The sequence below is a fragment of the Puma concolor genome, chromosome D4, assembly GCF_028749965.1.
Source record: "Puma concolor isolate L17-30 chromosome D4, mPumCon1.1.hap2, whole genome shotgun sequence".
Classification (NCBI taxonomy): domain Eukaryota; kingdom Metazoa; phylum Chordata; class Mammalia; order Carnivora; family Felidae; genus Puma; species Puma concolor.
The window spans coordinates 21,200,549-21,225,632 of NC_141679.1; the positions used below are offsets into that span (position 1 = coordinate 21,200,549).

The 25,084-nt window shown below is 44.3% G+C and overlaps 1 protein-coding gene across 13 annotated transcripts in view; it reads left to right on the forward strand.

Annotated features, from left to right (window-relative positions):
- Nucleotides 1–3,301: 3,301 nt before the first annotated feature.
- The window catches only part of TLE4 (TLE family member 4, transcriptional corepressor), a 142,775-nt gene continuing 120,992 nt past the window's right edge, over nt 3,302–25,084 (forward strand). For 5 of the 13 annotated variants that reach the window (XM_086685054.1, XM_086685060.1, XM_086685061.1 and 2 more), the window contains exons 1-4: nt 3,303–4,218; nt 5,081–5,178; nt 6,278–6,341; nt 7,544–7,588. In XM_086685054.1, the coding sequence (XP_086541180.1) occupies nt 4,174–4,218; nt 5,081–5,178; nt 6,278–6,341; nt 7,544–7,588 (252 nt within the window). In that variant the 5' untranslated portion in view covers nt 3,303–4,173. Of the gene's footprint in view, nt 4,219–4,588; nt 4,758–5,080; nt 5,179–6,277; nt 6,342–7,543; nt 7,589–15,762; nt 15,892–25,084 lie in introns of those variants that run through there. The other 8 variants (XM_086685056.1, XM_086685062.1, XM_086685063.1 and 5 more) reach the window with 5 other exon arrangements.

Genomic DNA, 25,084 nt, shown 5'->3' on the forward strand with positions numbered 1-25,084 from the left:
TCAGCACTGTGTGTAAGGCGAGCCCCACCCCCCTGCACCCCCACCCCTGCCAGGCCACTTCACAGCTTGCTTAACAGTTTGTGAAAAAAGTGCAATCAAGGGAAGCACAGGGGTGCCTGGTTGCCTAAGTTGGAGGAGCATGTGACTCTTGATCTCAGGGTCGTGAGTTTGAGCCCCACACTGGGTGTACAGATTCCAATAAATAATAAATAATAACTAACTAAATACACTTTAAAAGAGAGAGACAGAGAGAGAGAGAGAGAGAGAGAGAAGCACAAGCAGAGAGCAGAAGAGACAAAAGCAGCTGTTTTTGTGTCCTGCTTTCTGTGTTCTGCCGGGTCACCAGTTGTTTCATTTGGCATCTTTCTGAGACATCGCTGTCATGTAGATCTGCCAAATGAGCAAAATGTGAAACATATCCAAGGGCAGTATTCTAAAACTGCACTTAATAAAAAGTAAAGAAACATCCTGATGTCTTATCACCTTTCTGTTGACACGAACTATTGAGAGAGTTTGGGAGAGAGGTCCCTGCCATAAGCTATTTGAGATTTCCTAACAGAGCAGTTTCCCTTTGTCCGAGCTCTTCAGTTTCCGTTATTAGGATTCACATTCCCCGTACTAGGAATAAACTGCACAGAATCTCAATAAATATGGCCCAAAAGATACAGAAGCTTTCCATGCTGATACAACTTGGGGTTTGCTCATTAATGCCATTAGCAAATATTTACTGAGCACCAACTATGTGCCGGACAGCATCTGGAGTGTGGCTGTGAGCATAACCAAATTCTTGTTCTTATGGAACTCGCTAACATTCTGGCAAGAACAGATAGCACGGAACTTCCTACAGAGGCGCTGTGGGTCATTTAACCAACTATTGAAAAGCTCCACTGGGAGAAAATAACCAACCGTAGAATAAAACGTGATTGTTGCTGGTGTTCTTAGAAAATTCACTGTCCTAGTGTAGAAACTGTATCACTTAATTCTTCTAACTATGGGTTCTTAGGAATGTTTCAAAAACAGTGCTGTCCAGTGAAAATATGTGTGCTCCATCAAGTAATTGAAACTCTCCTAGTATCTGGGTTAAAAAAGTAAAAAAGAAACAGACAAAAATTAACTATAGCAACATGTTTTGTTTAAGCAATCATATTAAAATATTAGAATTTCAACATGAAATTATAAATTTCATAAATTATTAAGCTATTTCACTTTACTTTTTTTTTTAATTAACTCTTCAGAATTCGTGTGTGTTCTTACAGCACATCTCATTTTGAACTGGACACATCGTACAGAGGAGGTTCAGAAAACTGCCCATCCTCTTATTTTGGGGGATGGAGAAAGTATTCGCTGAATTGAATTGCTGAAAGTGTTTGGGGATGGACTTTACATTGTGAAGACGTTCAAAGCCTTCCTTTGCACCAGCCTTCCACACTGCCCGCACAGGAAGAAGCCCATAGAATGTGCTAACTTGGACAGTAAGTCATTGATTGTCCACTGAGGCGTGGAATATCATTAAGAAGACTGGTTTTCCACTAATGCTGAACCATCTCTGCCAACGTCTCAAGATAGAGTAGGCAAAAGACACTCAGAAATGAACGTCCAAAACAGACCCTTAAATTAGTCAACCCTCAATCTGACTTTTTTCTGAATTCCTGCACACCCCCAAAAGGCTAGAGGGTTACTAGGAAAGGCTACCAGCTTCACCGACAACCCTTAAACCAGGGAGCAACCCCAGCTGGACGAGGACTAAGAAGGCGCTGTCTGCCTCGGGCCCCTCCTTCTTGTCACAGAGTCGGTCCCCTCCTCATTAGCTCCTTCCCTAAAAATGCCCCTTCCCTGGCCTCTGCCCCTGCACCACCCCCACTTTCCCGGACCGTGTTCCGGGGGTGGCCGACCCACCCTCTCTCGTGGTCCGCTTGGCCTCCTAGCGGGTTTCAACCGCGTCAAGCTTGACTTGCTCCTCCCAAGAGCAAGAAAAAGAGGGGCAATCTCCTTCCTACTGATCCGGGGGGGGAAGGAGCATCTCAGGGGCGCAGGGGCGTTTTCTGCCCAGTACCTGCGTCTGGTACCCCCTTGACACTGCCATAGTGCTGACCGACTGCAGTCTGCGGAGTGAGAGTGGCCCTCTCGACAAAGTTCTTTTGGGAATCTGGCGACCCTTGCCCCCGGGCCTCCAGCCCCACCCCGAGGCTCCACGGTTGCGCCCCCGCGGCTCTCGAGGAGAGCGACTTGGGGCGCTTCCTCGCATAGTTGCTTGAGAAAATCGGCCCCACTTCGGGGTTAAACGACAATCACAGCCCCTCGGGCCTCGGAGGGGCGCCCTCCCCACCCGTACCCCGGCCCCCTGCCCCAGTAAGCGTCTCGCAGCTCCGTCTCCTGCTCTAAACAAGAACAGGGGCCCGAGACCGCGTTCACACGGAAAATTATGCCGGCTCCAGCGGCGCGTAAAATTGATGTGAACCGAACGAAGTGGGATCGGTGTGATCCTCCCTCTCTTGTCTCAACAGGGGTTTCGGCGCGTTACACAAGGCCGAGCTTGTCTCTTTAAGGAGACATTGGACCCTAATTAGTCCGCATTCCTGGCGAGGCCGAGGAGCAAGGGGCCGAGGGTTGTTTGGGTTGGAGGGGGGCGGAAGGGAGGACTAGACTCGGAAAGAGATCTTCTGACCAGCCTCTAGCCTTACCGCCCCCTCCACCCTCTTTATTTTGCCGCCACCACCGCCACCAACACCCAGTTCTGAAGATGCAGCCAGGGCAGCAGCAACAGCAGCAGCCGCCGCCGCCGCCGCCGCCGCCGCCGCTACTCCCAGGCCCACGTTACTTTGATTGACAGCTGAACAAATGTTTCCCCGGTTCGAACGCTCGCGCTAAGGAACGTCAGCCAAGGCGAAGCTCCGCCTTGGGCGGGCCGTCTCCGCTCCGCCTCCGCTAACCCCATCCCGTTCCGTTCATTGGCCCAAACTGCAGACGACGCCCGGCCCCCACGTGGGCTCCAGCCCGGCCTGCTCCTCCCCTCTGGCTCGCCATTTGTCAGCAGTGAAATGATGGGCAGTAACATAGAACGGCGATTAATGTTCAGCCACCTCTGATTGGTTGCTGGAGACGCCTACCGCGCCGAGGGTGGGCGGGGCGCTTGAAGAGCGCCCCAGAGCAGTCGCGTGGCGGGCCGGTGATTGTAGTCAATCTGGCCGAATCCTCAACCGAGGTCGCTGGGGGTGGACTACATCTCCCGGGATGCTCTGCGGTCCCTCCACGGACGGTTGTGAATATGTATCAGAATGTTAATGATTAGCTGCTGCTAAATTTGGTCAAAGAAGTCACCTACACAGAGCGTGTTGTTAGAGCTGTTCTGAGCGGGTGTTTGGGCTGTTGGCTGCTTTCTTCCCCCTCTCTCACACACTTGTATATTATTTTGAGGTGGTGTTCGCAGAGTTTGAAAGGAGAGAGAATTAAAAAAAAAAAAAAAGCCGCAAGCGTTTCACTCTCTTTTATTTTTATAATCCCTTTCAATTTGGGGTTAAAAAAAAAGACAAGAAAACAGGAAGGAAGAAAAATAAGGAAATGAGATGTGGTAAAAGAAGCTAAAAGGTGCCTTTTAAAAGATCGTTGCTGTGAAGTGAAAAAATCTCCAGAGAAACCAAAAAGCACCGCCGAGACCTCTTCCGAACCAAAGGAGTTTGTGTTTGCTTTTAGGAAAGAAGAGAGAGATCATTCATTCGGAGGAATAACAACCAATTAAAAGACAAATAAAAAAAAGTTTGGAGTGGGACGAGCGAGCGGGCGGGCGGCGCTGCCGGCGGGCGCTGGTGCGCGGAGCTCGCACTTTTCCGGCCCGGGGGAGCGGCGCGGCCGCGGCGCCGGGCTCGGCGGGCGCGCCTCGGCGGAGCGAACGTCGGAGCGTTGCCGCGGGAGACGCGCGCCGGACAATGCCCGCGGCGGGCCAGTGACGCCCGCGAGGAATGCCGAGCGGCCCGGCCGCCCGCACCCAGCCGCCGCCACCGCCGCAGCGCGTTCCTGCCGCCCGCGTCACGCGAGACCCGGCGGGGGCCGGGACCGCCCGAGCCGCCCCTCGGACCTGGCCGGCCGCCTCCGCCGCCGCCTCCTCCTCCTTCTCGGGGCCATTAAAGCCAATGAGCCGCGCGCCTCTGCCCAGCGCAGCCAACTAAATCGGTTTGGATGATTCGCGATCTGAGCAAGATGTACCCGCAGACCAGACACCCGGTGAGTGCGGGCGGCGGGGCGCGAGCTCGCCGAGCGCGGGGGGATTCCCCGCGTCGCCCCCTGCGCGCCGAGTTGTGTCTGGGGCCGGAGGGGCGGGGAGGGCGGCCCGCGGCCGGCTCGGGGAGCCGCCCGCCGTCACCCCCCCTACCCCCCGGCGCGGTGGCACTCTCCGAGGGGGTGCGGAGAGGCAATTGAGTTGTAGCCATTTTCTTATTGTTGTCTTTGAAGCCCCTGGAAGCCGCGCCGAGCGGTTCGCCGTCCCCGCGACTCCTCCGGGGGAGGGGGGGGGTGGTGAGCGATGGAGGAGGCGCGACTCCGCGGCGGGGCGGGGAGGGCGCCCTCGGCGGCGGCGGCGCGGCTGGTCCCGCTTGCGGCTCGAGAGTGCGGGGCGCCGGCCCCTCGCGCCGCGGGCCCCGGGGACGCGCGAGCGAGCCCGCCAGCTGGCCGCGGAGGGTGGCGGCTGCGTCCCCCCTCCCCCGACCTGACCGCGGCCAGACGCCATGGCGCGAGTCCCCCCGACGGGCCAGTTTCGATTCCGGGTGGGGAGGGAGTGGGCGCGGCGCGCCGGACGCCTGGTGGGGGCGTCTGCGGTGGGCGAGGGAGAGGAGCGGGGTTTCGAACCCGCAGGGTCCGGGGCGGGCCGGCGGACGCGGGGGCCCGGGGCCACCCCGAAACCGGCCCCTGGCGGGCTGTGCGGCGAGGCGGGGGTGGGGTGGGGGAGCTAGATGAGAGTTTTAATCGCTCTTTGCCTGCCTGCGCGGTGACCCCCCCCCCCCCACTCCCGCTAGCGCCGCGTGGTGTGTTTTCTCCATCTCTGCCTCGCCTGTGATGTGGGCTAATTAAATATTTTATTGTTCTTTAGGCACCGCATCAGCCTGCTCAACCCTTTAAATTTACAATTTCCGAGTCCTGTGATCGGATTAAGGAAGAGTTTCAGTTTTTACAGGCTCAATACCACAGGTAACGATATTGACTTTAGCTGATCCTCCTGTTTGCTTAGCTCTTGTCTCTCCCCCCCCCCCTCCGCCCCACATACACACACAAACACCCACCCCCCCCCCCTTGTTTTTTTGGCCGCCGCGGGGATGGTATTATCATTTTTACTTGTGGGCAGAAAGGGCAAGGCAAGGCCTCTTTTCCTTAGGCAGGTGTAAAGAAATTAAGCATTCTTCCCTTCTGTAAATAAATAAATAAAAAGGAGGCAGAACAATCGAAACTGGGGAGACTTGGAAAATGCTGAGGCCAAACTTTCGATATTGATTTATTGGGGCCAGGAGAATGGAAGGTTGGGAAGATTCTGGGGCCTTTTGACTTCCTTGGTTCTTTATTACTCCGGGCTTGATTCCGTCTCACTTTTTTCTGCCATTCCACTGAAATACCGAGAGCTGAGAGCCCTGGGAAGTCGCAAGTGAGCGATTTCATTACTTTTATGCTGAAAAAATGTTTTCTTCTTAGAGACGACCGTTGGACTTGGAGTGCCTTTGAAATATTTTTCTTTCACTGGCTTTCTAATGACGTGGAATTCTTTCTTAAATGCAAGAACCTAAGCAAGCCACTGAACCCGATCCACACTTTGCCCCTGGGTGGTGGTATTAAACTTGTCTCTGTTTTGGAGGGAACAAATAAGACATCATTCATAAGACGTGCTTGATTCATATTTTCGTTAATCTCTTCGCGGAACATGAAAGAAAAAAAAAACCCCTGTGACATTTTGGGGGACTTAAATTTGTGTTTGGGTGTGTAGACATTCTTGATGTTTATTTTCTTCTTTTTTCATTAAATGAATTTAGTGAACGTTCGTTTCTCAATGCGGTTCTGGAATTAAATGGGCCAGAGGATTTTTTTCTTAAACAAAACCCCCACTTTTGGTCCTTCTTGAAAGGGCAAGTCCAGGCTCCTTCCAGTCACCCCTTTCTCTCCTTCGGTAATGAGGGCGGTATTTAAGATAGTTGATTTGGCGCTTTGTAGGTGATGATTTAGAGGAGGGAATGCATGTTTACTTTTGAAGAACGTAAGTCAAGGTCTGCATTGTATTTAGATTTCATTATGTCTTGAACAGCCTGAAGCTGGAATGTGAGAAACTGGCCAGTGAGAAGACCGAGATGCAGCGGCATTATGTCATGGTAAGAAAACTGTGTCACAGATTCAAAGTGCCTATTAGTTTAGGATACCAAAAACAAGGAAGGGTATGTTCAGATTGCTGGAGGCTGTAGGATAGATCCCAGTCACAGTGCCAGCGTAGTTGAGGTTGTGGGAGTGTGACCATTAGCAACCTGTAATTCCAGGATGTTAGAACTTGCCTCTGACAACCAGCTTTGATTTCATTTTCAAAAAGTTCAGCTGTGTGGGGTATAATCCTCTGGGCTTTGTTTTTATAGATTGGAAAAAAAAAAAAACCCAAAAAACAAACAAACAAACCCAAACCTCCTTTATGTTTTGTGTAGAGTCACAGGCAAAATGTTTCTCTGTTAGTGGTTTTCTTTGTTGTTTTATTGTTCTTGTTCCAAACAATCTTAACGAGTTTTTCCGTACACAGTTATATTTTTAATGTTTCATTTCTCTTAGAGAATGACAGATACCCAGACACCAGACACCTTTTCAAATTTTTCCCGCTTTTTAGGTTACTAGTTTGTGTGTCTTTGCATGTGTTTTGTGTGTTTTCAATTTCTGTGGTGTTCCATTGGTTTGAGGAGTATTGTCGGCCCCTGTATAACTGATTTGTTCTGCCAGAATTTCTGTAATGACAGTTACGTTACACGTCCAAAAAAGAAAAAAAAAAAAATCAGATCTGCTTTTTCAGAAGTCTTACCAAGCATGTTTTTATGCTTGTTCATAAAGGCTTCAGAGTAACTCATTCATTTCCTATCAAGCCCTTTTCCTTTGAATGTATGAACATGAGCAGTACACTAAAAATGAGAGAACTCTGAAGTAGCATCACATTTCTGAACAGTTCTTTCAAAGCGTCAGCGTTTGTAGGAGACTCTTGCCATTAACTTGCCCGCTGTGCCTAGGAATTAGAGTCCATATGGTACCAAATTTTCATCAGACCTTTTTGATGCATCTGTTTGTGATGTATAAAGAGAACTGGCGGTGTTAAGAATGCTATGTGTGAACTTGATTTTTGTGAGTTACTTTCCTAGAGTCTGTGTCTTAGGGTGGCTTCTAGTTTATTCAGCTAAGTGTTCCTCTTTAGCAGCATAAGTATTATGGTTATTTTGGTTTAGGTGAGGCTTTTACGTTTGTTTTAAACACAGTTGGAGCATTGGGAACAAACTAGGGAGACCAATGAAAAGCACGAAATTAATTGCTTTCCCTTCTTTGACAGTATTATGAGATGTCCTATGGGTTGAATATAGAAATGCACAAGCAGGTAAGTTACTTCTTTATACCATTTGAAATGACAGTAATACTGTATACTTTAGAAAGAAAATTGTATGTTTCGCAATTTTATTCTGCACGTTTTTGTGGCTGTCTGTATTTTAAAAGACTGTACGGGAAACAATGCTATCTTTTCAGGTGTGGTTCCCCATCCTTTTTGCATATTCCCCTAATTTTAATCATTTAAAAACATGACTTAAAGTGTCTGAATTCATATTAAACTTTGTACACTTTCAAAGGCAGGATGCTAAATTTTAAAATAGGTTTTGTTTTTCTTTTGAAAGAGTTAATGTGTGTATTTCAGGCATTGCAAACTTGTCCTAGGAGAGGGCTTTTCTTAGCGAATATTAAAAAGAAAACTGTAAATTGTGTGGAACCTTCCTTGGCTTGGTGTGAAAGAATGGATAGAGGGTGAGCTGGGAGGATCAAAATGAAATCTGTAGCGCTACAAAAGAAATTGATGTAAAATAAAATCCTTGTACCAGTCCCCCGAGGCTACTTAGTTGGGTCTTACTAGGAATTGTAACTGTACTTCCAAAATTTGTGCAGTAAATTGAGCCAGATAGGAGGTTGTGATCAGGTTCAACACCACTGAGTCTTCAAATCTAGTAATTAGTTCAGCCAAAAAACAAAACAAAACAAAACAAAAACCATAATGATTAGTCAGAAAGTGTTGAGAGGTATGACTCAAACAGCTTTTTTTTTTTTTTTTTTTTTTTTTTTTTTTTTTTTTTTTAAATGCAGGCAACTGAATTAAATGGTTTGGTTTAAATTTTCTAGATAGAAAAATAGCATATATGTAACAAATATTGTTTGGCAGCAATAATTTATTTTTAGTGATCTCCTGGTGAAAGTGCTTCAGGTCTGTTTCATCAGCTACTTTAGAATAGGTGTGTGTGTGTTTACCTGCTGGGAAAAGATGAGGGAAAACTTAATGCTCTTCATTTCTTGTTGATGCTCGTGGTAGATATCCTTATTTTCTAAGTTTATAACCTATAAAATGGTCACATATTAGGCTTTTAGTACTTACGGATTCCTTTCTGGATATAATCACATACTTACAGGTAGTAGATATTTAAAAGATGCGTGTTTTAAAAAAGCCATCAGATAGACAGTATTTGAAAACAGAAAGTTGGAAAAAGGGAGTTGTTACTTAAGCTGAAGACTTGATTTCAGGTACTTTTGTTTTTATCATATGCTGTTTACGTACGTCAGTATTAACACAATATAGTTTGCTGCGTATTAAAATATCCCCTCCAAAAAATCCATCAAGCTTATGGATGGACTCCTCTTAGCTGTACCTTACAGGAGTAAATTATATGAGAGAGATTGTTTGTTAATTATGCTCATTACGTGTCATTTTAGGTCTGGATCTTGTACGTGTCTTTTTTTTTTTTTTTTTTTTTTTTTTTGTCCTCACCCCACCATCCCAGGATTAATTAGTGTCTTTTTAAAGATTGAACCAGATGATTAATGTTCCTTTATTTCTCCTCCTGTGTCTTATTTACCATAACACTTAGTTTCCAGATCTCTTTATACATAACATTTACAGTTCTGAGAGACCCAGAGCTTGTATTTGATTGTATGCATTTCTTTGGCGAGGGGGGGGATTGTGTGTGAGATCCCTTAATTTTACACATTTTGTACCCCCGTAATTCTGTCATCCTCTTGTCCAGGTGGCCTCACATGCCGTCCATTTAAAATTGAGAATGGAGTACATTTTCCCTTTTTTTTTTTTTCCCCTTGCTTTTAAAATTCAATCATATCAAGAATCCTGAGGGCAGTTTATCACATTATGAAATACAGACAGCCCTGCAAACCACCTACTTATTATATTTTCTTTCTTTCCCCCCTTAAGCACAGAGGCATATCTGTCTTTATTTGTTTTCCTAGGCAGACAGCCTTGGTTCCTCTTGGCCTCTCTTCCAGATGCACTCGCTGGATACCCTCGTAATGGAAAGCAGCAATAATGCAGGGAAGTTGCCCTGCGGCATAATTGGGCCTAGTTCTCAAGATCGGGTTAGGCTTATTCACTTATTAGATTTGTGTCTCTGAAGGGTTCAAGAGTAGGAGTCCCCGGAGTCCTTGGAAGTACCCTAGTAATTGGTGGCCCTGATATTTGAAACCTTTGTGTATTTTTTGGTTAACGCTCCTGTTCTTCTTAGCTGCTGCCAGCCACAGAGTATTTATTTTTAGAGAAATTTTTCATTGGAACAGAAAATGATGGCTGTGATGGAGTCATGACTCTGTGACTTAGCAAATTGATAAAAGGATAAAAGCATAGAGCGGTGACAGACAGGGTGGGGGTCTGGTATTATGGCCCCTCCCCTTTCTGTGTGATGTTCGTCGTCAGTCACCCTGTGTTGATTCTGATAGAAGACTATAGAGTGAAATCTATGGGGAATTTGTCATTCTGAAATGAAAGCTAATGTAATTAGTACCAATTAAAGTACATTTAGTAAATTGGATTTAATCTTAATTAAGCCTGCATAATGTTGCCAATTTTTAACAATTATGTTTGAGAACATAATTAATTTAAATTTTGGTAACTGAGTAAATAGCATTAGTCTGGTAGAATTAGTTGATTTTTTTTTTTTTTTTTAAAAGGAGAACTGGGTGACATGACATGGAATTAGAGCATAAAATATGAATCTAATTTCTGCTACTCTTTAGTAGGATCGATAGAGCTGAGCCAAGGAAGCTGGAAACAAACCCAGAAAAGTTAGAATGGAGCATTGTAGGCCATAATGTGAATTAATGCTTCACCACTGTCTCAAGTTCCAGCATGAACACGAAGATGACAAATGGGACATAGTTAGAAATGGCACATGTTTTACTGTGATGTCTGCATAATGGAATTTTTTTAAATGAAAGAACATTGGCCTGTGTTCCCTAAGGATTTCCCAGTGAGGTTTTTGGGTTTTGTGTTTATTTTTTGGGGTGGATGGGACAGTTGGCTCACGGTTTACTTGTTACTATTTTTGATGATTTTTTTTTTTTTAAGTTTTATTTATTTTGAGAAAGAGACAGCACGAATGGGGGAGGGCCAGTGAGAGGGGGAGAGAGAGAATGCCAAGCAGGCTCTGAGCTGCCAGCACAGAGCTCCATGTGGAGCTTGAACCCACGAAACCATGGTGAGATCGTGACCTGAGCCGAAACCTAGAGTCGGACAGTCAACTGACTGAGCCACCCAGGCACCCCATTGATTGTTCCTCTTTATAAATGCAGTGCGGCTTCTAAATGGGTCAGTGACCCTGGGCACAGCAGGGTGATGCATGCAGTTGATAACATTGCTAAATGCTGCTCATTCTCATCCTTCACCTGTAATGCTGTAATTAAAGAAGACCTCCCTGATGTAATCTGACAGCAGCAGTTACCTCTTTAAAAAGTGAATATTGGATGTTGATTAGGAACAGTAGGTATGTGAATTCCACCGAGAGGAGCTGCGAACGGAGATGAATATACCACGTTTTGAGGACATCTTGTGACTTTCTCATAGTCAGTCTTCTGTAATCTGAAGGTCTTTTTGCTTCTAAAAAAACTTAGCTTAGTATTTGAATTTTAGAATTAGAAAAGTATGGAAATCTACAACACTTAGAACCTAAAAAAGTAAATACTGTGCTCTCAATATACACGTTTGTGTGTTTCTGTGCATGTGTGTATATGTGTGTGTGTATTTTTATATATAAATATAATTATTATTTTTTAATCAGAGCAGGAGAATTCCTGTTTCACTCCAAGCCATGTAAATTTTATTATGAGACTTGGGCCACAACCATTTGAGTGCTGCTAAAATATTAATTGAATAGAAATGAAAGGGCCTTGCCAACTGATAGGATATCATAATCATAGCCTCTCTGGTCGATGGTAAATGATGATAAATGACATTAGGAACCTTTTAGCAAACTGTAATAACTACAAGGAGGGAAGCAGTATGGATTTGCATTATATCTGATACCCTCTAGTACCAAGTGGATTGCCAATACTGCTTGTTTAGCATTTTCTAAGGGCAATAGGATATTGATTTCTGACTTACAAGGAACAGCTCTATTTTCACCATTGAAAAGTATTGCAGGTTGTTAAGAAGAAATTGACTTGAAGAGGCCGACTGCTGCCCATCATGGAGCAAATAAAGCAAAACTGCCGAAGCATGGTGGAGCAGCGAGACGGGCCCTCAGCAATTTGTTGCTATTAATTTACCATGCTCGACAGCAAATCAATCGGCATCTACTTCATCTGCTGGAGAAAATGCTGTCCAGGGCAGATAAAAGGCTCGGCATGGTACAGAGAATAGACTGGATTGGCCAAAAGGAGGCTGCAGTTAATGTGTAAATAAGTGAAATCAAGGCCACTGTTGCAGAGGAAGCTGTTGTTAATTAGGTTGGTGCTTTTTCGCGAACTATTTGAGAAAGTAGCCCAGGATTTGAGGAATAAAAAGAGATTTATTGAGGTTGAAGTAATATATGACTGGCATCACATTCCAGCCTTGAGTGGTCTTGATGCGAGGGTGCAGTAAATTTATTTAGGAACAGTGCTTGCGATGGAGGTCCATTTGTTTAAAGTTCTGCTTAGAGCAGCTTTGCCATAAGAAAAGTATTGTTTAAAAATATTCCTAGTTTCTTACACACCTTTTGTCTTGGACAATAAGTGCTTGGATTAGGAGGATTAGGTGCACGAATAGGTGTTTGAGAATGTAGGCAAAAATGTGTCTTGTCTTCCCGCACAGTGACTAATTATTTTTTCCAGAAATGAACGATCGAACTCTTGTATACTAATGAAAGTGAACTATTACGAAAGGTGGGATGTTCTAGCTGAAAGGAATAAGCCGATGAAAATTTTACTGGCAGAGCTTTCTTTTGCTGTATCAACATTAGGGTAATAGTCTAGAGGTTGGTGAATAGTGGGTGGACACTACGGCTCTGGAAAATCTCAAAAGAGATTACAAGTGAGATTTCGATGATGGTGCAGAAAACCTCCAGATACAATTAGAAGAGCATGTGCATGCTCGGGTGGGGGAGGGGCTTCTTGTGATTTTGTGTGTGTTTTTCATCGAGGCTTAAAGCCACCTCTTCTAGTGCAGGGTTACCGAGCCTTCAGTGATACTTCGATAATACTTCGCAATTAATATTAAGCAGATGGTGGTGTTTTCTTACCCCTTGCCTGTCTGATCTGGACATTTTGGGATAAGGACCCAACTTCAGCCCTACTTAGTAAATCTAGATGTCTGTAGATTTTAAATTATGTATTTTTTTCCAAAACTCGGAGAGCATCTAGCATTAGGACAATTGATACAAGCGGCAGTGCCTTGGGCAGGACCCAGTAAGCTGTCACTTTACTTCTCACAGGGCTTTGAAGAGAAGCAGATGTATGAGGAGGAAATTTAACCTGTCAGGGTAGGTGCATAATGAGGGGTGTTTTCTGAATGGTGTGGGTTTCCCCTTTTTCTTTTCTCATCTTCTCATGTGTTGAGTTCTGAATTTTCTCTTTTTTGAGGTCTTCTAGAGTGTCTGAAGATTGTTCACCTAAAGTAGTGAGCGTTGAGTGGAACTGGGATTTCCTCTCAATGGAAGTGAACGTTTTTTATGTATCCAGCATAGGCACTTATCAGGGCACACTGCCAGAATTCTTTATTCTCACAATGATCCTAAGAAAGGGATTATGTCCAATCAAAGGGTGATTAAACAGGATGAGATCTGCACAAGGTGATGTAGTTATTAGGTAGTGGATTCAGAACTTCAGATGAATTTACCTGGGAGGATGTTTCTTGGGAGATAGGTCTGCCCTGGGTTGGCAGGCCCTGATAGGTCAGGCCCCCGGGTCCTTCTGGGAATGGAGAGCGCCTGGGAGACTGGTGTGGTCCTGGGGTTTGTCCTTAAGTCACTGAACTTCCGGGCTCATGCCCAGAGCCCCTGGAGCGTCCTTCAGACTCTGTCAGTGGGTGAGGGGGTGAGGGTCTCTTTCGCTTGGAATCTCCCATGGATGGAGCAAGGAGAGCTGCCTGCTTATCAAGACTGAGTTTGCTTCCTCCGTGGGCAACCTATTTCTCATTTGTTTACAGACTTGTTCTTCCATTTAACTTTTATCTTTTCCTTGTGGCTTCTAAAACTATGCCTGAAGACAAGGGGCTGTTTTTTAATCACCATCTTGTGGGTTTTTGAAGGGGAAAATGGGGAGGGGAAAATGTGATGTTTTGTGGCCTCTTTGTAGTTCAGAAAGAGGCTCTTAGATGCAGGAAATCACATACAACTCAAAACTTTTAAATGAAGGTAAATATTTTGCTTTTACTGGTGAGAGATTTTCTTTAGAGCATTCAAACAAAAGGATATTTCCTTCTCACTGCCCCTTAATCCCTCCTGGATATTGATTTTATTTTTTGTTTTTCTGGGCAGAGTTCTTTGTGACCTAAGTAATAATACCTTTGAGCTGGGTTGAACTATCTCATGCCTTGAGGTGATGTTGCAGCCTTAGTGAAGTCAGACCCTGCTGGCGGCAGCCATTGTGCTCACACCTCGGTTCCACCTTTTCTCTCCTAGAATTTTTATTTATTTATTTTTTTTTCTTTTTGTGTTATGGAGTAGGTAAAGTACGTTGGGAATTAGATGTTTAAAACGTGGACTTAGAAAAGTTATTTGTGGGCTTTATTTATTTATTTTTGGTCTGTTTTTTAACGAGGACATTTTCACTGCCTTTGACGTGACTGGGTAGTCTGACTTATTACGTCAGGATGGCAGGAAGGTATTTGACGGCCATGGAGCCAGTGAAGGGGATGTGATTTTTAGAAGGTACTTTGGCTTGATCCCCTTTCACACCTCCCCTTAAAAAGCCCCAGCACACCAGCAAGGGAGGCACATCCAGTAGTCTTGTGGTTGGGTTATCACTTTTGTGAACTGGGCTACTGAAGAAGAGCAGGAGACAGCATGTGGGGTGGGGGTGGGGGGGAAGCAACTCTGTAAATCAGAGTGTTTACACTGATAAGGACAGTTTGTGAGGCTTAGGACTTGACTCGTTCCAAGTGTACTGCAGACCGAATTCATGAAATTAGTATTGCTCTACTTTAAGTGAGAAGGGCTTTGCAGGTTTTTGACTTTGCCTCAGTAACAGCTGTCAGTGGTAGTTGCTTTATATCTGTAAAGAGGGACTTAGCCAGCATTCGTCAACACAAATCTATATACTCTATTTTCATTGGAATTGACCCAGTGTTTGTGCCAGGCCCTTGCTGGTTCTCTACCACCCGGCCAAAACTTTCTCCGGAGGGCTTCATTGTGTTGCCTGTGCTCCATCCAGCAGGTGGATGAAGGGCAAGGTGTGGGTTTTTTAACTGGACTGTCAGAGAAGCGAAAGACGATGCTCCTGAATGCCCCTTAGGGACTCAGTCTTCTGGTGAGTTGTGTCCCTTGGTCATTATTTTTGAGGACTTTGTTCACAGGTACTTCAGGATTTGTGTTGCGAAGGGAGCGTCTCCCATTTCTCGGAAAGAAAGCGTGGCTGCACTCCCAGCTCGGGACGCCGGCTCTGGCTGTGGTCTGGGTGGCCGCGGTGTACCTGGGACCCCTGCGGGGACCCGGCCTGGGCAGCGGCCCTGGCAGGGAGAGGTTGCGGAAAGGAAGATGCTTCCTGATTTCTTAGCAAGCTTATTCCACTTAGCCCTATTCTAATTAGGACACTGCTCTTATTTTCGCTCTGTATTCTGCGTCTCTGGGTTTGTGGATGATTTTGGTTAAGGAATTTGAAAATACAAGGAAATATAACTGGAAAGAATAGTAATTGTAGAAATTATGAGCACTAGTACCCCGTAACACTCTCTCTTTACAGAGAGCTTAAGGCATTTTATATGTTCTCCTTAATCTTCCTGATGTTCCTGTAAAGCAAGTAGCAAGCTTTGGATCCGTGTATTTATTTAAATAGCTTCTGTCAGTGGAGTACTCGACAGTTTGCCAAGCAGTGTCATTCCACTGGCCTCCTTGAACAGATGACACTAAGGCTTAAGGGCTTAAGAGACTAGCCCAGTGTCACAGTACAGGAGGATCAGCACGCGGGCGGGGAGCCTAGGGTTCATGGAGGTCGGTGAACATGCCTGAGGTCGCATAGCGAGAGTAACTGGCAGAAAAGGAAGTAGGTTTCTTGACTTCCCTTCCAGGGCTCCCTTCACTGACCGTGCCGTTTCCAGACAACAGACAGTGTGCTGTTCCTGTGACGTTCTTGGCTGTATGCAGCGGGAAGAGCTCGGGAATGCTGTTGGCTCCAGGGGGTGTTAGGGGTCCTCTCGAGCTAGAGATCTGATCTGGGCGTTTGTGTGTGAGTACAGAGCCTTTCTCTTTTCTTTACCCTTCCAGTGCTTGGGCCCTGCCCAAAGGGAGGCTTACCATCGCAGATTAAAGTATGAAGCCCAGATCCACTTTTAGCAAAGTGCTTAATAAAACTGGCTTTTCCTGCATTCTTCAAGTATGCTATGCACACACACTGTACTTGATACAGCCTTGTTTCTCGCCAGTGTCCCCTGTCCCACTAGCATGTAACTTCATGGGAACAGTGTTTATTCTCGTGGTGTCCCTGGTACTGAGAACTGTGCCTGTCATACAGAAGGTGCTCAAGAAATACCTGGTGACGAGGGAATGCTCACATTCAGATTGAGTTAGCCAAGAATATGTGTGATCTCCTATTTTTAAGGCCTAATAGTTAGGTTGCAGGATAACAAAAAGTGGAGTTTCCAAGCCTAGTTAGGCCTGTGGTGCCTACTTGTTAAGTTCGTGGAAAAAATGACAGATGGAAAGGGAAGTAAAAGCGGCCTAGCTCGGCGTGCCCTTCGGGAGCTAGTTAGGATAAAGTAGAATATATGTATTTCAGCATGTGGAATCTGCCTTTTTAAAGATGAAAACATGAATGCGTCCCAACTGAATCTAAAATTCAGTTGGAACATCACTATATCACTAGTCAGTGTTAATCTGAAGAATCCTTTTTACTGTTAATAAGTCTGTGCACATGTGGTTTGAATGAGTGTGGGGAGATACGGGTCTGAACCATACTGTGGTGTGCTTAGCTAACTACCCTCCAAGTCCGTAAAAATGCCAGTGTCTAGTTCTTTTCCAGGGACAAGGAACTTTAAAGATATGTTAGTTTTTTATTAGTGGAGATGGTATAGTGTTACTGAAAGAGTCACGATTGTAACAGTAAGTGATTTTAGAGAGCTTATTGGGTGAATAATATTTCACTTAATCTCACAATAGTCTTATGAGATTATAGTATATTATTATTTCCATTTTATATATGAAGAGTCTGAGATACAGAAATCAAGTAACTTCTTGAGATCAACCAACCAGTGAACTAGGTCCTGGGTTTGGCTCCGTTTTCAGATCATTGGTATAATAGATATTTCTGCCGTATTCCAAATGCTGGGTTTGGAATACTCTTATTACCAGCATTCTCTCCTCTCTCGCTCTCTTTCTCCCCCCGCCCCAAATACTTGACCCACTCAGGGGGTTCAGGTTCTAGTTCTCACCTTACCAGTGACCATCTGTGTGATACTGCTGAGTATCTTAACTTCTCAGGACCACACTTTTCTCAGTTTCAATTAGTAGAAAACAACATTGAGATCCCTTTTAGCTCCTCTGGTCTAAAATGACCCTTTGGTTTTGGTTTGTTATTTTCTGTGACCATATGACTAGAAATTGAGATTTACTATCACTTCTTTTTAGTCTTAGCAAGTCTCTTTAAACATCTATTCTCTGAGTTTGTTTGTTTGTTTTAGCCCAAAATTAACCTGATGAGACTAGGAGTCGGAATGAATATTTAAATTTATATAGTACTTTATATATTTTACAAGGTACTTTCTCATCCATTATTTAAGTCAATAATGTTTGCTAAAGCGTTTTCCCTATCCTGTGGATGAATAAAATGAGATGCAAAAGTCAAATGATTAAGTCCCACAGTTAATTAGTGGATTGGTCAGAATTCACTGATTCATGTAATATTACTATTACACATAATATAAAAGTATGTAATACCAGTGCTTTTTTTTTTAAGTTTATTTATTTTGAGAGAGAGTATGAGCAGGGGAGGGGCAGAGAGAGAGGGAGAGAGAGATTCCCAGTAGGCTCCACACTGTCAGCGTGGAGCCCGACACCTGGCTCGACCTCATGAACTGTGTGATGGTGACCTGAGCCAAAATCAGGAGTCAGACGTTTAACCGACTGAGTCACCAGGGTGCTCCGACAATTTTTTTTTTTTTTTTTTTTTTTTTTTATGAACACATGCACTGGGCTAGTGAACCAATCGGTTCATCTTTATTGCAGATTTTCATTGCTGGTTCATGGACTGATGACCACAGGCCTATTGATTTTTTTTGTACTTCTAACTATGAAGTCTCTAGGACGGGGACGGTACCTTTTACAACCACATGGGAGTGTCCAGAGAACTAACGCACTGAGAGCCAGCCTGGGGTGAGAATGGGATGGAGAGTCCTTGACTGGGTTTTAAAGGATCCACATGGTCCTTGAACTTCTTTGCAGAAGTTTTTCTGTGGGAGAAGAGTCCATAAGCACCCACCGATCCAGTGAGGAAACCCAGACCCAAATGGAAGAGTTTGAGAACTACTCTCTGGAGCAGTGGTCTCAAACTGGGGCAGTTCCTTTTTCCCAAGGACGTTTTTGGCCGTATCTGCAGGTGTTTCTGGTTGTCACAACTTAGGGGCGCTGTTGGCTGGGATGGCTAGAGGCCAAGAGTCAGCCTTACCTGGCTCCCCTAGTTACTTCAGTCAGTTTGAGAGAACGTGTCAAGCCATGCTTATCTTTTCAGATTTTCTTGTGATGACAAGCACAGTAGGGTTGGTGGTCGTAGGCTCTTATTTCAGGTTCTGAATGGGGATATTACATGGTCTTCTGTAAACCACTCTCTTTTCTTTTCTCTTAGAAGGAGGCTTTTTCATTGGGACTGTTGGGCTGGTCGAAGTTTATTGGCTTTAGGTGAGGCCCGTTTGTCCTGACTACCCATTGAGGGCCCCAGAATTCGTGTTAGTCCTTTCGCAGGGAATAGTTTTGTCCTTTGTGAGCCCGTGTTTGTCCATGCTGAACGTTGTCGGTCATTTCAGCCATTCTCTTGGACGGTCGTCTGGTTGGTACCAAGATGTATATGATGGACTGGAACCACTTGAGGACTGAGCACGATACCTTGGCTTGATCTGTGCCAGTTCAGGGATCAGGGCAGATCTTGCTGGAAAATAGCCCTTCTACCCTTTGACTTCATCTCCTGCTGAGGTCAAAGGGCATTATCTTGTCTTTGTCTGGTCCTGCTCACATTGTAATAAACAAAACGGAACGCTGAGTTTTCTCAGTAGCCTGTGAGTCCCGAACTGGATTTGTTTTATTTTTGAATGCATCGGCACTGGTCAGTGGGCTGAAGTTTTACTTTGGGCTTACTTCTCCCCCCGCTCCATATTCCGTTGAGCTGTGCTGTGAATGTGGGTGACTATTTTAAAGGCTTTTGATTTTTTGGGACATAGAATTGTTTTGGAGTGTGGCTTATTACCACTAAGTACATCTACATTGGTTAACCTCAAAAAAATATAGTTAACCTAAAGTGGCCAATAAAAAACATGGTGGCAATTCCACAGTTTTACTTGCTTGAATATTTTTTGGCTAACTTGGAGAACACAGAATCCTTGTTTGGGCTTCTTAATGGAGAAATTGTGTCCTGCAAAATTCCAGAATGTCCTTCTTAAGTTTTTACCTTTATGTAGGTTCCGGGAATGTGGAGGTGACAGTTTGGCAGCCCTGTGTCCTTGTGAGCCTTTCCTTCCATTTACAAGGTGGCAGATTTAGGAGAGGCTGGGTCAGGCATAATACATTTATGTACAAAGACCTGGCTTTTTAGTATGGCTGTGTATTTCCAAATGCTCATAGATGGCTCGTAGTTGGGACCTATTGTAACCAGATCTAAGCAGAACTGATAGGATTTTCTTATAATCGAAGCAAGAATTCAGAATATTTTGCATCAATTTTGGATGCGTATAGAAAAAAATCTGGTAAGATCTTTGTTACTTTTGGGTTGTTAGATGGTATTCATGCCAGCTTCCCCACTTAGATTTATACATCCCACTTTTTTCTTTGATTCAGGTGTATCTTGGAGGTATTGTCAGGTTTAGTTCCAGACCATCACTATAAAGCAAATACTGAAATCAAGTCAAATGAATTTTTTGGTTTCCCAGTGCATATAAAAATTAGGCTTCTATTATACTGTAGTCTATTTATTAAGTGTGCAGTAGCATTATGTCTGAAAAAACCATGCACATACTTACATTGAAAAACACCTTTGGTAAAAAATGCTAGCCATCATCTGTGTTTTCAGTTAGTTGTAATTACTGATCACAGATCGCCCTAAGAAATAGAAGAATAATGAAAAAGTTTGAAATATTGGGAGAATTAACAAAATGTGACACGGGCATAAAACAAGCCAGTGTTGTTGGGAAGATGGCGCTGATAGACTTTCCTGATGGGCTGGCGCAGACTTTCAGCTCGCAAAAAAATACAGTATCTGCGAAACTCAGGAAACTGAAGCATGGTAAAATGGTAAAATGAGGTATGCCTGTATTTGATTTTCCAGTTTGAAGGCATACTTTTGCCACATTTGTTTGTTTGAGGCGCACCCCAAGCTTTAACTATCTGAAATGGAAATATGTAGCTTCTCAAATAGAAATATCTAGAACCAGACCTACAGAAGCTAAGATGATAATCGAACGACTTTAAACCTGAGCAAGAACTTAACCCTCTTGAGGTTGTTTTATTATTCCTCCCACATTGAGAGAGCTACTTGGTCAAGAGACCTCAGAATTAAGGCAAAAGCCCTGATGGCTTTTAATTGTTCTTTGAGCAAATGCTAATTGACCTCCCACTACTTGCCGGGCACACTTTGAGGTCTAGGGAGTTAGAAGAGAGGATAGGCTTGCCTCTGTGGAGATTCTAATCTTTTTATGGCATTTGGACCAGTGTGAACAAAACAAGTTCTCTGACATGGCACTCTGACAGAGACGGAAGAGGGGCAGTCAGGAGTGATTAAGAGCGCTGTTCTTGAGACAGATTCAGGGACATTTCAGTTGGCCCTCGGGGGGCAGCGGGGGGAGCACCTAAGAAGAAGGGAAAGGGGATGATTCCAAGTGGAAGCCACATACATAGATGGGAAAGGGCCGTGTCTGTTCAGGTTCTGGTTAGCATTTCTAGCTTGGTTGGGATAGGGGGAGAGAATGGTTGAGAAGGCAGATTTGGGATTCATCTACAGAAGGCCTTGAATGCTAGTATATTATGTGAGCTGTTGAACGAGGGCAAAAAGAAGTTTTAATCAGCCAGGAGGGCGAGGGTGTAGCAGCTAGCATGGGCCCTGACAGCAGATGTTCAATGAATTTTAGCTGAAATGATTTGAGTGGAGAGGCACAGGACTGGAGAGGGACAGGGTTGAGGAGGGATGTGGCACTGGCAAGGAGGAACCCAAGTGACCTAGCAGTTCATTGGACGACGGGTGTGTAAATGCATTCCTTCCTAAGACATTGACCACTGCAGCCTGGCAGAATCATGGTACCACTGATAGAAAAGGAAACCTCCGGGAGGGGGAAGGGAATTGCTCTTGATTATGCTGGCAGTGAGGTAGGTGCCTAGGGAGGAGGGAGTGCTAGAAGGAAGAGGAGGAAAGAAAAGTGAGTTTGTTGCTTCTCTGGCCTTCCATGTCTTCATAGCCGCATCTTCCCTTCATCTCCTGCCAAATCTGTATTACTGCCAAGAACCTCAGGGATTCTTTTTCATAAGACTTGTATTTGTGCCTTATTATTCTATACCCAGGCCACGATGGGCTTTGCCAGGCAGCTCTTTGTGGACAGTGGGTTTAGGAACTTACCATTTTAGGGAACATGTTTGACCTTTGTGTCAGTGTATGAGAGCGAGTGTTGTTCTTCGTCATTTTGCTTGATTACTGCCATTACCTTTATAGACGTAATAGTGGGAGTTTGCAAATTACCTGATTTTTGACTTTTTCCTTTTTAAAGTTTTTTTTTTTTTTAAACATTAAAAATAGGTACAGAATCTTCTAAATTATGCATCAGCTGTGGAGACTTTGCTCCAGTCATTCTTTTTTTTTTTCCTGTTTCCTTTCAATTTTTATATCATTTGGCCAGCAACTGGATAGGTCAGTGATTCCATATCCTTTTTGTCTTGAGAAATTTCGTGGAAACGTGAGGCTGAGTCTGTAATTGTCTTGAGAAACTACTGTATTTCAAAACAAGTAATTATCTCCATTGTTTATTATGTATGAGCTAAATACTGAAATTACAATGGATGCTTTTAGTCAGTGCAAATTAATGTGTGTGGTTAATTTTCTTCTTTTTTTGTAATGTGGCATAGTCTGTAGTTTAAACCCCCGCCCCAGACTCTTGTTTTAAACTGCTGTAGTTGAGTGAGAACAGCGATGATAGTAAGGAAAGTTAAGTAAACATGAAATTAAAAAGGCCATAGTGTACATTTTGGTAAACCAAAATATTGCTTGGTGGCATAAAACCACAGATCCATTCCAAAAAAAAAAAAAAAAACATGCGGAAATGTGGTTTTGCTGTCTGTCATGCAGTCTGTTTTCAACTGTCAGAAACATACGTTGCTTTTCTGGGGTAATTTTTTTTTCAAGTCTGACCACAGCTTTTAATTTCCTCCGCTCCACCCCCACCTCCCACCACACCTCTACGCATCTTGTGCGAATTTATGGGTGAAATGTCATGACATAATCATCAACCACCAGAGGGGTCAGCAGTTGTGGCAAAAGTTTCTTGTCTCCCATGTGCCCCGAGCCAGTGCTGTGCTTTTGGAAACTTTTATAATCAGCACATAGCGACTGTCCTTGTTTTTGAACTTTTCAATGTAAGTAAAATAAAGATCTTTAAAAGGCAGTTTCAAAGTGCTTTTGCTTTTTTTTTCTTTTTTTTTTGCTAAAAAAGTAGTATATTCATATTACAGACATTTTAGAAAAAGAATCACACATGATCCTTCCACTCTGAAGCTAACTGCTGACCTAGGCAGAAGCCCAACCAAGGCTGAGGCTTCACTGTCTCTACCGGTTGTTCTGTGGCCGATGGAAAATTATGTCTGCCTACCCACCATCGAAAAATACTGGGCAGGGTTCAAAGATACATAAAATAGACAGGTATATGTTGAGTTTCTTTTTAAAGTGCAAAACAGTTGGGGTGCCTGGGTGGCTCAGTCGGTTGAGTGTCCAACTTCGGCTCAGGTCATGATCTTGCGGTTTGTGAGTTTAAGCCCCTCATCAGGCTTGCAGCTGTCATTGCAGAGCCCGCTTCAGATCCTCTGTCCCCCGCTCTTTCTGTGCCTCCTGCACTCGTGCCCCCTCTCTCTCTCAAAAATAAACATTAACAAGATGAAAAAATAAAAGTACAAAAAAGTATATGTGTAGTAAAATGAAACCTTAGTTCTTTAAAATTAATTTTGGTTTATTGCTAACTTAATGGTTTCTTCATCATTTTTATGGGCAGCATGATCCTAAATACTTTTTTAGGATTTCCTCTAAATTCAGCTGGTAACTTTCTGTGATCTTGGTAAATTACCTAACTTTTCTGAGTCTCAGTTCTCATCCATACCTATAAAACGAGGGGATAGAACTGGACCAATGTGTTGTATAAAATGCTGGTTCCCAGGCCCCATGACCTGGGACTTGGGCATCAGCATTTTTCTAAAAGCTCCAGGGTGATTCCGATGTGCAGCAGGGTTGAGGACCAGTGAACTAAAGTGGTGCTTCTCAAGCTTCGGTGTGTGCACAAGTCATTGAGGATCATGTTAAAATCAGATTCTGTTTCCACAGGTCTGGAGTGGTGTGGTGCCTGATACTCACCATTTCTGATGCACAGGCGATGCCGATGTTGCTGGTCCACTGACCACGTTTTGAGTAGCAAGGAGCCAAGGAGTGTTTAAAATTTCTTGCGTTTCGTTGTTACTGTCTCCGTGATGTAGTTTATATCGTACATGGGGGAGTCCATGTGCTGCTTGAATGACACCCCCAATTTAGGATGTGAGGATTGATAGCTAGTGTGATATCTGCATAACCTGGCCTTGCTTACGTTCCAGACCCGCGTCTCTGTAACAGGTCAGCAAATTGAAGTCGTTTTAATAGTACCTTGTTTTAGGTAGCCTGCCTGGACTCCAGCTGGTCGCTGGTGGGGTTGGTACCTTGTTACAGAGAAGGGAGACACTTCCATTTCTCCCTCCTCTGCTCTCTGAGACCCCACTGTGACAGGTACTTACACTTTCAAATTCTGTCCTCTTTCTTCTCATCCTCCAGTGTCTGCCCTGCTCATATTGACCTCTAATTCCTGAGCAGTATTTTAGGTAAATGGGCAAAAAAAAGTCATGAAGTAGTACATTTTGTTTTAACTTCATTTGTCATGTGAGCACATCCTCTGCAGAAATTTTATTTATTTATTTATTTATTTATTTATTTATTTATTTATTTACTTACTTACTTACTTACTTATTTATTTTTTTAACGTTTATTTTGAGAGAGAGACCGAGACCGAGCGCAAGCAGGGGAGGGAGAGAGAGGGACAGACATAGACTGACTCCAGGCTCTGAGCTGTCAGCACAGAGCCGGACACAGGGCCCGAACCCACAACCCTGGAGATCATGACCTGAGCCGAAGTCGGACGCTTAACCGACTGAGCCACTCAGGTGTCCCCAGAAAATTTATCAAAGTTAAGTTTTTTTTTTTGTTTTTTTTTTTAATTTTTTTTTCAACGTTTATTTATTTTTGGGACAGAGAGAGACAGAGCATGAACGGGCGAGGGGCAGAGAGAGAGGGAGACACAGAATCGGAAACAGGCTCCAGGCTCTGAGCCATCAGCCCAGAGCCCGACGCGGGGCTCGAACTCACGGACCGCGAGATCGCGACCTGGCTGAAGTCGGACGCTTAACCGACTGCGCCACCCAGGCGCCCCTAACAAAGTTAAGTTTAACAAGCAAAACTCCCAATTTTGAAGTGTATTTTGTTGTGGAAGAAGCACAAACATCCTTGAGTGTTTGCCATGGTCGTCTTTAGCCCTGTCATTTAGAAAGAAAAAAGTACTGTTTATAATTGTAGTCCTTTACAGTTGGCTGTAGCATAGCATCCGGCTAGCAGGCAGCATGATGCAGTGGGAAGACCCCACTGAGGTCTAGGGTGTCTGCAGAACTGATTTCTAGGCCATCACCTGCCCTTAAGCCAGTGAGTGTAACTGTGGACCCGTAGCTTCTCCACGTAACACAGGCAGGGATCAAGGAATGCTCCATTTTTCAGGGCTCTGTCAGAGAATTTTGTTGCCTTGAAGGAATATACTTACCGCTTTTTCTAAAGTCCCGGGCAATAAGAAATTATCGTTTGCAAGTGGGAGTGTTGCTTTAGAACAGTGCTAGTGCATGTGGTCTGTGGACTGGTGCAGGTCTGCGAACAATTTTCCACAGATGGGCGTTAACAATAA